Source organism: Mus caroli, unplaced genomic scaffold (assembly GCF_978045245.1).
Source record: "Mus caroli unplaced genomic scaffold, Mus_caroli_1 scaffold_16, whole genome shotgun sequence".
NCBI classification, from domain to species: domain Eukaryota; kingdom Metazoa; phylum Chordata; class Mammalia; order Rodentia; family Muridae; genus Mus; species Mus caroli.
The window spans coordinates 5,192,267-5,205,588 of record NW_028227271.1 but is presented as its reverse complement, the minus strand read 5'-3'; the positions used below and the strand labels follow the sequence as shown (position 1 = coordinate 5,205,588).

Genomic DNA, 13,322 nt, shown 5'->3' with positions numbered 1-13,322 from the left:
CCTCACAGAAATCATACACCTGCCTGCCCATGCTTCCTGAGTGGTTAGAGGGGTGGGTTGCTATTCCCAGCAGAGGTAACCCACTTTAAGTAAAGCTGTGGGCAGAATGGCAGCCCTCTGCAGAACTGTCTGGCCGGACACCAGATTGACGGCTCCACAGAGAGAAAGGAATGGTTGAGAAGGGCTCAGGACTAGTTGGAACAAGGTACTCAAATAGACACAGGGACAGGCTCTTTACAAAAGAACCAAGAAAACCCTGGGATCAACTTTATTGCTTGTGGGTGCAGCCGCCTCCTCCCAGCACCCTTGGTCTCTCCAGTGGTCCAAAGCCTTCCACAGGATAGCACAGTGCTTCGGCTCTTCTGGGCCAGAGGCAAGGAAGACAACCTGTCTCTAGAACCTACCCCGGCGCAGTCCCCCAAGTCCCACCCACCCTATTGCACATCAAATCATGTAAACATGGCTTCAGGCATGGCCTGGAACAGGATTGAGGCAGATAGATGTGTAAACGTATTTGGGACCAGGAACTGGAGGGAGTCCCCCAGCTCTACCGGATGGATGCTCAGGCCACAGATACATCTGAAAAGGCAGGAGGCCAGCCAGGTCCCAAACTCTGGCTCAGATTAAGCAACAGTGCAGATGGTCCGTCCCTCTGTCACCTACTCTCGCAGATTCCAGGTCCTGAGGTCCAGCCCCCTGGGGCTCGCCGCCAGGCCTAGGCACTGCCCAGTTCGCTCCTTCTCAGCCCCCAGCTGGAGGTCATTGATGCTGCTTCTTCCTAGAAGCCCGGGGAAACCCAGAGACAGGCAGTGGCAGTCTGTCCAGCCCTGGAAAGAGAAGTAGGCAGTGAGGAGGGGCATGGGTCAGCTCCTCAGAGGTGAGGCGGCAGGATAGAACAATGGGTGACCTATAGACAGGGAGCACACCCTCTCCTCTGCTGGGGCCACCCCTGTTGCAGAATGAACTCCCAGCAGCTAGCCCGTGCCCCACACGCCCTTACCAAAGGCCCGAATCAGCTCTGCCCTCACAGCTGCCGTGAAGGTCTTCACCAGACAGAGCGTGGTGAGGCCAGCAAAGGCTGCATTGTAGAGGAACACAATGTAGAAATTGCCTAGCCAGTTGAAGCGTCCAAAGTCACCCAGCAGGTCAAAGCGTGTCAGCCCTGAAGTACAAAGTCCACAATTAGAAGGGGCAATTCCCCAAGCCCTCTCCTCAAAGGAGACCAACTTTCTGCTGCCTCCTAGCGGCCACGACTGAGCATCACAACGGTTACCTAGCATCTGCTGTGCATGCCTGACAAGCCCACTCCAAGGCCAGACCAGGACTACTGAATGTATTGGTAGCTAAGCTCACTGCTCCTCCCAGAGACTTGTGTCATTTCCTTCAGTGGGGCTGCCTGTAGCCTCAGGTAGCTCTAGGCTCCCAGGACTATAAGTGGTTCCTGACTAGGAAGCTACAGGTTGGCCGGGTTACAGTGCACAGCAGAGTGCAGTCATCACAGGGCTTCCCTAGCCCTGTTCCACTTCTAGACAGCCGAGGGACACAGGGCAAGTTCCTTACGCTCTGCACCTGTTCCTTCCGTGTAATCAGAAACAACGGACTATGACAACGAAGGCGGTATACATCATGTCTGCTTGTGCCAGGCGCTGTTAAACCACCCACCTCTGAGGCAGTTTCCGTCTGGACTACGCAGCTGAGGATGACGAACTAGTCGTCACTCTTTTGCCACCAGTCTACCAGGACTGTAAGTGTAAGCCACCGTGCCTAACTTCTAAACCCCGTCACAACCTTCTCAAGTCACAGACCTGAACCCCCATTTAAATATACATTCTGACTGCATCCGTTGGAAATAATTAATGGACCAGTAAGCCTAATTTCCTCCAAATTACTATGGCATAGAAGAGAAAGCACGTGTTGAACATTCCTAGACCAAAATTACAAAATGTGGGCCAAGAGAGATGGCTCAGGGGGTAGACACTTGCTGCCAAGATGACAGCCCAAGTTCAATTCCCCACATGATCCAAGGGAAGAACCAACTCCTGCAAGTTGTTCTCCGATACAGTCCCCACCCACACATAAAGTAAATAAGTGTCATTTTAAAAATGAGAAGGAAGGTATTAAAGAGACCGTCCTTAGCACCGTGGAGGCTCGCCGGGGTGGTTAGTAAGACCGGGCAGGTTTCTTTTGTTGCAGGCCTCCCTATGTGGCTGAGGCCTGAAGCTCCCTCCTAAGCTCAGACTGCCGGCCCCTCCGCTGCACTACTCACCAAGGGTTCTAGAGAAGACAGGAAGTGCTGAGCTGAGGACCAGGAGGCAGACGCAGTTCCCGATGATCTGAACGGGAGCAGAGAAGAGACAAAGGTGGCAAGAGCTGCCAGCACGGCTAATGCAGTGCTCCGCCCCTTTAATCGCAGCATTTGGGAGGCAGAGGCAGGAGGATCTCTGAGTTCCAGGACAGCCAGGGCTGTTACACAGAGAAACCCTGTCTCAGGGGGAGTGTGGACACAACAACAACAACAACAACAACGACAACAACAACAACAAAGCTGCCAGCGCCCAGCACTCCCCTGCCCATCCCCCCAGCTGGGTACCTGTGTCATCGATGTGTCATGCCACCTAGGTCTCAGGCTTCCGAAGAGTGGAGAGCTGTAGAAACCCACCACTGAGGACACCATCAGGTAACTGCCACCGCGTTAGGGAAGAACCTGCCAGCTTCTAAGAAGCAATGACTGCCTCTCTCAGACCTTCTCTAGATCAAAGTTTTCCATGTGGTGTATACACGTGTGTGCAGAGGCCACAGATCAAGGCTGGGTGTCTCCTATCATTCTCTACATTACCTATTATGCTGTGTGCCTGTGTACCTGTGTGGCACTGGTACACACACAACTTCAGGGGTCAGTTCTCTCCCAACACTGGGAATTCCCAAGGATGAACTCAGGTCATCAGGGCTTCTTGCACACAGGCACTGAACGCTGAACCGTCTTTTTTTTTTTTTGGTTTTTCGAGACAGGGTTTCTCTGTATAGCCCGGGCTGTCCTGGAACTCACTTTGTAGACCAGGCTGGCCTCGAACTCAGAAATCCGCCTGCCTCTGCCTCCCGAGTGCTGGGATTAAAGGCGTGCGCCACCACGCCCGGCTCTGAACCGTCTTTTTAAAACAGCATTTCCTAGGGTTGGACAGATTGCTCAGTGGTTAGAGCCCTGGCTGCTCTCCCAGAGGTCCTGAGTTCAATTCCCAGCTCAAAACTGTCAGTAACTCCAGTTTTGGGGGTTTCAACACACATCCAGGCAAGACACCAACGCACATAAAATTGAATTATTTAAAAAAGATATACGTCGAGAGTGTCGGGTTCGAGAGCTGGAGTTACAGGCAGTGGTGAAGCACTTGACTTGGGGGCTGTGAACTCAATTCAGGCTCTCTTGAAAGAGCATCAGGCACTCCAAATGGCTGAGTCCTTCCTTGGCCCTCGCTGGCCCATCCTGCCAGCCCACTTCCTTACTATTTTTTGGGACAGGGTATTTCAATCCTGAAGTTTGGTTAGATTGACTCTTGCACAACCACTAGGATTTCTGTCTGTACCTAACCGACTGAGTTATCTCCTCAGTCCTCAATACCAAGTGTGTCCTTCTTTCTGAGCCCAAGTTAGATTAAGACATGGCCGCCCTGATCTCCCCAGTGCTCTCAGGGGTCTATTAAGAGTCCCAGAGGTGCCGGGCGTGGTGGCGCACGCCTTTAATCCCAGCACTCGGGAGGCAGAGGCAGGCGGATTTCTGAGTTCGAGGCCAGCCTGGTCTACAAAGTGAGTTCCAGGACAGCCAGGGCTATACAGAAAAACCCTGTCTCGAAAAACCAAAAAAAAAAAAAAAAAAAAAAAAAAAAAAAAAAAAAAAAAAAAAAAGAGTCCCAGAGGCAGAGGCCAGAGGCCACAGGAATTCCAGAAGGATACAATATCAGCACAACCTGGATGATGGCGCCGAAGGATCCCAGTTTGGAGAAGGAGGCCTGGCCTAGGGCAGCATCCTGTGGGTGGGGTGGCATTAGTGACAGACAGACAACCCCACCCTGAACACCAGGACCACCCAGCCTTCCCTCTGTCCTCTCCTCAACTCTCTCTCTCTCTCTCTCTCTCTCTCTCTCTCTCTCTCTCTCTCTCTCTCTCTCTCCAAACACCCCCCCCATCTGCTGCAGTACAAACTGGTAGACCTTTGACCCCATAGCCCATTCTGGCCTGGCCTCATGGCAATCCACCTGTTACAGCTGGGCTGACAGCGCAACACACTCTAGCCAGTCTCCCCACCCTTTCTGAACTAAGCCCTCGAGCTGGTACCTGCATGCCCCGCGGCATGGCAGCCTCGTCGATGAGCAGCTCCAGGATGTGGACGGCCACGATGAGGACAGACAGGCCCTGTGTGCGGCAAGGTCACCACGCCCATCATCCCTTCTCTGCCCACAGCTGAGTTAGAAGCACTCTCTTCATTTAGCACTTTCAGCGTGCTCTGCTTCCCACCAGGCCACTGCTAGCATCATGTACAGTACAGCCCTTTGAGGATGTTACTCAGCCTAACTAGAAAGAGCATACCTACAGGGATGGGGAGGAGCTCTGCGAGCCCTTGACTAATACGTGCAAAGCGTGCAAAGCGCTGGGTCAGTCTCCAGCACAACTACCGCCCCCCTCCCCTCCCCTGCATGAAATGAAGTCCTAATTTACTCTCCCTCCAAGGCAAGTCTGTATGCCTCCCCAGGGACTTTGTGCGATGTGGGACAAGTCAGTTGTACTTCTCTGTCTACAAAGTGGGAACTGATGTTCTTACAGGGCACAGGGCAGCACTTAAGGTAGGCCCTCTTAGTGGCAACTTCTACTACGGATGACAGCCATGACAGTGTACACCTTTGTCATCCCGGAGGAAGCTAAAGTACCAAGGCCCCACTTACTCCCGCCCCCACCAAGGCACGTGAACCCACCGTCAGCACCAGCAAGCACAGCATGGCCAGAGGGTAGCCCAGGTTCCGTTGCCAGGCTGACGCCTTCCAACGCTTTTCTGTGTGGGGGTGGGAGGTTGTTAGTAAGTACTCGGAACAAGGAACAGCTCTCCTTGGGTAAACTACCAAGCCACGTACCCAAGAGGACCCTCTGTGCCTGCAGAGCCAGGACCTGTCTATGCAGCAGTTCCATGTCCAGTGGCAGCCAGCAGGAGGTGGGATCTGAGGGCAGAGGACATATTTCCCTCCAATACTCAGTCCTTGCCAAAGCCAGGCCACCACCACCCAAGCAAGGCGGGATTTAGACTCACTGCAGATTCTTCGAGTCAGAGCTGCCTCCTCAAAGGCTGAGCAGTTCAGCTGTTCTTCCAGGTCTTCCAGTAGCTGAGGGCAGAGGACAGGGAGGAGCTGTCAGAGGCTCCCAATCCCGACAGCTCTCCTCTGACTGGTATGCACCATCCCATGCCCAGCAGCTTGTACCCCTTCCAATTCCCTGTGTTCTGACCAACTCCAGATGATGGGAAGGGGTGCTTGGGTGGAGTGTGGGGGAGAACGACACAGAAGTCAAGCAAGGGTGTGGCCTTCTGCAAGCCATGCACAACACAACTGTAGGTCCATTTCATGGCTCGGCCTTCAGATGTCTGAAATTGACCCTGAGCAAGAGGCAGGGAGCACTACATACCCGGGGCTTGACCAGCAACTTCCCAGTGACAGAGAACATGCGGGCGAGACCTAGTGGAGTGCACACTGTAGGCACAAGAGCTGGTCAGTCACCTGCCAGACCTTTCACTCCCTCCCCACCCCTCCTCCTTCCACCTTGACTGATACCCAAGGTGCTCTCTTCTTCTCCCAGATTCTGACACTCACCCAGAAGCAGCAGAACTCCGAGGAAGGAGATACAGGAGTAGAGATAGGGGAGGTAGTACTCCCAGAAGTCTAGGACAATAAAAGGCATGTCAACTTGTCTTGCTCATGTCTGATCTATAGGAGGTGACAGGGCCCAGGGTCTAGACAAGAACACATCTCAGACACCTACAGTCAAGTAGCACAGGTGGGACAGCTGGCCCAGAGTTACAGATGGAGCACTGAGTACACTAAGGATCCTCACTTATACAAGAGGACAGCTGCCATCTGATGCAGGTGACCAGTGGTGAAGTGTAACCAGATCCTCTCCCTCGTTAGGCGAGGCAGATATTACAATGAAACTTCTCAATTCTAAGATGGGAGGCCAGGGATGGTAGCCTATACCTTTGATCCTAGGAGAACCAGGACATTGACATAGAAAGATTTCACGGACAGCCGGGGCTTTACAACTGTTTATCATCTATTATTTATATATTTTAAAACAGGTCTCACTAGTTTTAAAACCCCCTGGTTGGGCTGGAACTCAAGAGCTCCACCTGCCTCTGCCTCCTGAATGCTGGGATTAAAACTGTGCGCTGCCAAGCCTGGCTGATTACTTATCTTCTAAGTCACTGTAGACAAGGGGTCCTCTGTATGTTCAATGTATACACAGTCTCTCAGTTTGGAACTTCAGCCTACAGAAGAGGTGACAGTCTTTTCCACTTTAAGAGGACTACAGCTGATTAAATGCACAAGGCTAATTGAAGAGCCAGTATTTTTCTTTTCCTTTACAGATATGTGAACCACACACATGCCTGGTCCAATGGAACTGGAACTAGCATTATATACAATTGTGGGGTCCCATGTGAGTGCTAGAAATTGAACCCAGGTCCCCTAAAGAAGCAGCCAGTGCTCTTAACAGCTGAGCCATCTCTCCAGCCCCTTTTCTTTTGTTTTTTAAGACAGCATCTTTCTCTATAGCCCTGAATGGTCTCAAACTCACTATACAAATCCACTAACACAAGGCAGAGACTTAGTCTCTGGAGCTCAAATTACAAGCTCTAAAGAGTCAGTCTTGGGCTGGTGAGATGGCTCAGTGGGTAAGAGCACCCGACTGCTCTTCCGAAGGTCCAGAGTTCAATTCCCAGCAACCACATGGTGGCTCACAACCATCTGTAACGAGATCTGGCGCCCTCTTCTGGAGTGTCTGAAGACAGCTACAGTATACTTACATATAATAAATAAATAAATCTTAAAAAAAAAAAAAAGAGTCAATCTTAGGAGGTACAATGGGGGAGGGGGTGGCTCAGTGGTTAAGACAACTTAAGAGCTGGCTGCTCTTCTAGAGGACCCAGGTTCAGTTCCTGGCACCCATAAGCCAGCTCGCCACCACCTGTAACTCCAGTTCCAGAGGACCCACTGACCTCTTCTGGTTTCTGTAGGCACTTCACAGATGTGGCCCATAGACAGGGAAAGCACGCACACACACACACACACACACACACACACACACACACACACACATACAAGTAAATCTTTAAAAAAGAGGAAAAGGCCAGGCGTGGTGGCGCACGCCTTTAATCCCAGCACTCGGGAGGCAGAGGCAGGTGGATTTCTGAGTTCGAGACCAGCCTGGTCTACAAAGTGAGTTCCAGGACAGCCAGGGCTATACAGAGAAACCGTCTCGAAAAACCAAAAATATAAAAAATAAAAAATAAAATAAAAAAGAGGAAAAAGGGCTGGAGAGATGGCTCAGCGGTTAAGAGCACTGACTGCTCTTCCGAACCAAAGGTCCTGAGTTCAAACCCCAGCAACTACATGGTGGCTCACAACCATCCGTAAAGAGATCTGATGCCTTCTTCCTGTGTGTCTGAAGACAGCTACAGTGTACTTAGATATAATAATAAATAAACCTTAAAAAAAAAAGCGGAAAGGCTGGAGCTCTGTTTTGGTTTAGATATAAAATGGTCTTTCAAAACTTGAATGTTTGGCCAGGCAGTGGTGGTGCACACCTTTAATCCCAGTACTCAGGAGGCAGAAAGAGCTCTTGAGTTCAGAGCCAGCCTGGCCTACAAAGTGAGATCCAGGTCTACACAGAGAAACTGTCTCATAAAACAATCAAACAAAAAGCCAAACCGTGGCTGTTGAAGGTTTGGTGGCACTGCAGTGTGCAGAGTCGTGCTTTAGGGAGTAACTGGAGCGCAGAGCTGTGGCTGTGCATAGATTCGTGAGCCTGGCAGCACCTGAGGTTCATCCCAGCCCCGAAACCAGAGCCAGGATGAGCACAGCCCGAAACCTCTGAAGCCCTGTGAGCTGAGACTTTCTCCTTTAAGGCAGTGACAGACTGTTTAATCCTCACCGTAGAGCGACTCCCTGCTGGCCTTGTCATTGTCTACAATGGCGGATGCCACCCACACCATGCCCAGCACAAGCAGCGTGAGGAGGATCAACATCACCACTGTCTCGTAGACCCGGCCCAGGACACCCTACAATGGGAAGAATGAGGAAAGCAGAGGAAAGGGTCAACCAACATCAGGGAGGAGGGAGACCCTAGAACTGTGCCTGGGCTTGGGGACCAAGGATTCACAAGATAAGAAGAATATTTCTCTCTCTCACTTGTAAGCCCCACCCCCAGACACCTTCAGCCTCCTCCTGATTTCAGCGGCACTTGTGCTCTCTGTTCCTCGCTTCTGGGTCAGCCTGCTCAATGCAAGGATCAGCGGTGGCTACAACAGTGAGATAGTAACTCTCCTGCTAAGAGATCTCTGTCTCAATTTAACTCTCAATGGTTCTACAAAGGAGGGGCCTTGACACTGACTTCTCATGTCTCTACAGCCTCAGGCTCTTTGTTCTAGCCCTTAACTCTGACTGAAGGCTACAAACCATCTGCTGATGCCAGCTCCCTAGCTCTCTGACTAGGGTTGACTGACACATCCCCTGCTTACCTTTCTGGAGCCAGCAAAGCCTTCAGACTCTGTGAAGAAATATGCAAAGGGCATAAGGAAGACGAGGGACAGATTGGAGAAGAGGAAAACGAGGTTCCACAGACCTAGAGCCAAAAAGGAAAATCAGAGCTGGTCACTGAGAGTGGGGGCTCAGGTGGGGGCATGCCTGCTGAGCCCCGAGAAGGCTGCCTGCCTGCCAGGTCTCCTGACTGCCCACCCTGCTTCCCACCCCAGGCACTGGTCTAGCCACATACCATGGATGAGCGAGCCGTTGAGCCACTGGATGTAGTAGTTGCGTGGCAACGAGAGCAGCACCTCGTTGCTGATGATGGAGAAGGGCAGGAGCAAGACGGCGCCCAGGGCGACCGCCAGGGTAAAGGTACACAGCTCCAGCCTATGAAGGGTAGAGGCTGTGTCAGCCCAGCACTCGCTGTCCCTGCTGCCCTAGAAGCCATTTCTTTCCCAAGGGCACCCAGGGCTTTTAGAACCAGCTGAAGCTATGGGAAGGAGCTATCCATCTGGGCTCTGCCCACTGCCATGCCAGGCTAGTCCTCACCTACAGGGTAGCCTTGGCACATAGGATGGGCACAGCTCAGGCACTCATGGGTACCTGATTACCTGCAGTGTCACTTGTCTGGGCTATCCCAGGTCTGTGACCCTCCCCATGCATCCTACAGGGCTGACAAAACAAGGGGCATGACTTCTCTCTGCTTAGGGATCCAGGTTCTCGGCTGGCCTCTTTGGCTAGGAGCTCAGTCACTCCATATGGTATGTCCTTCAAGAAGGCATTAGCACAGAGGATAAAGGCCAGCTAAAAACCAACCTCAGAGGCAATGCCTATGCCAAGAGCTGCACCAGCTGGAAGCAAATTCACAAAAGAAGACTAGTGCCTTTGGTTGGTCAGTGCAGAGGGCATCTCCATATTCCTCTGTAGATGGCACTACTGCCTAGGCAGTGCCTATAAGGAGGCCTCTAATAGTCTTTGAGAGGTTTTTGGTTTTTGTTTGTTTTTTTTTTGTTTTGTTTTGAAGTGGGGACAGGGGGTCGAGACATGGTTTCTCTGACCCCTCAAGGGTTTTAATCTTCACCAAGCCCTGTCCTAGTTGCATTGACCTCTCTCCTCCTTCCATTCCCCACCCACGTTGACAGTTGGGAGGTGAAGCCAAGCTGAAGCCATTCCTGGTGACTCAGGCCCTAGCCAACATCCTGATGGTGAAGCTCCTGGCCTGGCCAGGGGACAGGAACAGCAGTTTCCCTAGCATCCCCGGGGTGAGGGGAAGCCGCAAGGTGGCAGGCATAGGGTGGAAGTAGAAACTCTCTCTATTGGCTGCATGACAGCTCCTTCTCTCCTGCCTCCAGGGGACTCTAGATCCCAGCTCCTAAGTCACTGGAGTGGGGCTTGAGAACAGTGACACTCACGCAATCTTGTTAACTGTGGCATCTTCATCATCCACTGCAAGAAACAGACAGGAAGGGGAAGCAGCAAGACATCAGAGGGCGGTTCTGGGACCAAATGTATCAGAGCGTGTCCCTTGCCCCGCCCTGACACTGAAGACAGTGCTCAACAAGAGGCTCTGGTAGATCTTACACAACAAACCTCACAGCCTGTTCCCTGAACGAGGTAGCAATGTTGTGATCAGGGGTCCTCGACCATTACACAGAATACAGACTCCAATTTCCCTGCTCCTGCCCCTCCTCCCTGCAGTCACTATCATAACAGGTCCCTCTTTATAATGGGCTCAGATACAATAAACACACTGCAGTCTGTGAGGCTGTTCACACGGGGTGGGGGCTGGGTGGGGGAAGAGAACTGCTAGAGGGAGGAGGGGGTTCCCAGAGAAAGTCCCCACAGAAGAGTACTGATGGAGACAGCTTAGCTGGGTGTTTGAGTAGGTTGGGTCTAGGCTCTGAAACAAAGTGTTTTGTGTCCCCATCAGAGTTCTACAGGACGAAAAGCCACAGTATGGGACTCTATACAGAGAAAGACTACCATCACCAGACCTCAGGAAGCTTTGGGTCCCAGTGGGAGAGCACTAGGAAATGAGCCAACATAAAACATACACCTAAGATACACCCTGCAGTCGCCTACTTAATTAAAGTTTATGGAAGGCTCTCATTTGGTCCTCTCAGTGATAAAACGCCAAGTGGACTTCAGGATGTCCATTTTGCAGGAGGAAACAGGATTAGAAAAGCTAAATGGTGAGCTGGGCGTGGTGGCGGATGCCTTTGATTCCAGCACTTGGGAGGCAGAGGCAGGCAGATCTCTGAGTTTGAGACCAGCTTGGTCTACAGAGTGAGTTCCAGGATAGTCAGGGCTACACAGAGAAACTCTGTTTTGTAAAACAAAACAAAACAAAAAAACCCCCCAAAAAACAAAACAAAACAAAAAAAAAAAAAAAAGAAAAGAAAAAAAAGAAAAGTTAAATGGATGCCAGGTGGTAGTGGAGGCGCACACCTTTAATCACAGAATCTGGGAGGCAGAGGCAAGCCAATCTCTGTGAGCTCAAGGCCAGCCAGGTCTACACAGTGAGTTCCATGAAGCCTCAACTACACAGAGGAAAAGGAAAGTGGTGGGGGGGCAGGCACGAGAAACTACTGGGACAGGAATGTGGCAGCACGCACCGCACCGTGGAGCCCAGGATTTGGAAGGCAGAGACAGGAGTTCAAGGTCAGGCAGGACTACGTGAGATACTGTCTATAAAATAAAACCAAGAAAGAGGTATCTGATTTTGAAAAATCCACTATAAAACATGAGTTTGTTCTCTAACTTAAAAACATATACAAATAAAGTAATTAAGTAACAAGAAGCCTGAAGCTTGGAGACATTCCATCTGGACGTCCTACCTACCACCCCTTCAACTCTGTGCAGAACAGGGCTCAAGAGGCACAGGCTGCAGAGCGGCCCAGCAGTCACCTGCCGTTTCCCAGCATGCACCGGTACACACCCCTCTGAGGCCAACCCCATGGCAACAAGGCTGCTGGCTGAGAGTAGGGAAGTCAGAGTACCTGTGGTAAACTCGGCAGGCTTCTTGAAGCGGGTCAGGAAGATATGGCAGAGGATGTAGAGTGTTGCAAACAGAAGTATTGAGATCTGTGGCAAAAAAGCAAGCTGGAATGAGACGTTCTATAGCCGCTATAGAAAGCTCCATACATCGTAGGGTTCTCATTGGTGACTTCCCTTCAGTTAAGCTACGGGGGGAGGAGAGGAGGGCTTTAAGAAGGACCAAACAGAGGTCACCCCTGGGAAAAGAAGGCCAACCCAGTCCTGGTACTGTGCTGGGGCCACAAGCTTCAAGCAGAGGAACTCGCAGAAATAACACATATGCACACACACACACACACATACCCCACATCCTACATCAGGCCATAGAATGAGAGGGGCTGACATTGAGAACATTCTAGGAAAGAAACAGGCTTGGGAAAAGATGCCTGTGTTGCCTTGGCATGTCCTCTTACCCAGCTTCAGTTGCTGTAGTGAGAGCGAGCGTATGCCCCAGGCATAAGAATCCCATCTGGAGGGCAAATCACAACTTCCACTCCAAACCACGGCCCACTCGGCTTAAGAGAAGGCTTTAGTCGGGCCCAACATTTCCAGAGCAGGTCATCTGTCACTCTAAAAGTAGTCACTCCTGAGACCCTAATTTCTAACTTCAGGGCCAAGTATCTTAGGACCTACACATGGCCTCGAGTGGTTAGACTTCCAAATGACAGGACACAACTTGGACAGATAACTAGTACAAGCATTGCATCTCTACACCATTCCAAGGCATCAGAAAAACAAAGGGAAAATGTCATTGCATTTGAGGTAGGCACAGACAAGCTCGATCTCACGTGTCTTCTAGTCTCCAAGATAAACAGACCCTAGAGGAAATCTGTACAGTGACAAAGAGGAGACCAAGGAAGTCCTGTGTCTAGAATAAAGTGGCAGCTTTTGATGTAGGAAGTCCCCATAGGAAGAGCCACTAAGATGGAAGCTGACTTTTCCCAACAGGCTGTTCTGCCCCTTTTGGTCTTGAACTTGATTAACAGCCAAGAAGGTAGTAGAGCTCAAAAGGTCAGGCTTGGGGTTCCACCCACTTCCAGGACAGGCTAAGCTGTTTCAGCGCTCCCTCCCTCCCTCCCTCGCTCTCTCCCTTTCCCATGGTGTCTCTGTGTAGCCCTGGATGTCCTGAAACTCACTCTGTAGACCAGGCTGGCCATAAACTCAAGAGATCCGCTTTCCTATGCCTCCCGAGTGCTGGAACTGAAGGTATGCACTCCCACCTCCTACCTGGGCTGTTCTCTAGTTTCTAGATGGGAGCCACATTCAGGAGACACTAGAAACGTTCACTTGCCCTTGGCTGGAGCTGAGGTCCTAAGCTAATGGCTAAGGAGGCAGAAACATATACTGAGCAGTTTCTGAGGCCTCATTCCTCCAGGTGGTCAGTATCTTATAAGGCCTGGATGTGCCCCCCGCCCCCCACCGTGATATGCCCAATCCCCAATGTGTACCTCTCCCAAGGAACACAGAAGAGATGCTACTCGACTCTTATCCTGGGGCTAGATACTCGTATGC

The 13,322-nt window shown here is 51.3% G+C and overlaps 1 protein-coding gene across 1 annotated transcript in view; it reads right to left on the bottom strand.

Annotated features, from left to right (window-relative positions):
• Positions 1–231: 231 nt before the first annotated feature.
• Lmbr1l (limb development membrane protein 1 like) overlaps positions 232–13,322 on the bottom strand; it is a 14,686-nt gene continuing 1,595 nt past the window's right edge. The window contains exons 2-17 of the mRNA XM_085831504.1: positions 11,774–11,858; positions 10,187–10,220; positions 9,022–9,161; positions 8,768–8,871; positions 8,182–8,308; positions 5,847–5,915; positions 5,662–5,726; positions 5,291–5,363; positions 5,118–5,201; positions 4,962–5,038; positions 4,327–4,404; positions 3,946–4,019; positions 2,591–2,681; positions 2,267–2,333; positions 1,001–1,162; positions 232–827 (exon numbers count right to left, since the gene is read on the bottom strand). Of these exons, the coding sequence (XP_085687630.1) occupies positions 760–827; positions 1,001–1,162; positions 2,267–2,333; positions 2,591–2,681; positions 3,946–4,019; positions 4,327–4,404; positions 4,962–5,038; positions 5,118–5,201; positions 5,291–5,363; positions 5,662–5,726; positions 5,847–5,915; positions 8,182–8,308; positions 8,768–8,871; positions 9,022–9,161; positions 10,187–10,220; positions 11,774–11,858 (1,398 nt within the window). The 3' untranslated portion in view covers positions 232–759. The remainder of the gene's footprint in view (positions 828–1,000; positions 1,163–2,266; positions 2,334–2,590; positions 2,682–3,945; positions 4,020–4,326; positions 4,405–4,961; positions 5,039–5,117; positions 5,202–5,290; positions 5,364–5,661; positions 5,727–5,846; positions 5,916–8,181; positions 8,309–8,767; positions 8,872–9,021; positions 9,162–10,186; positions 10,221–11,773; positions 11,859–13,322) is intronic.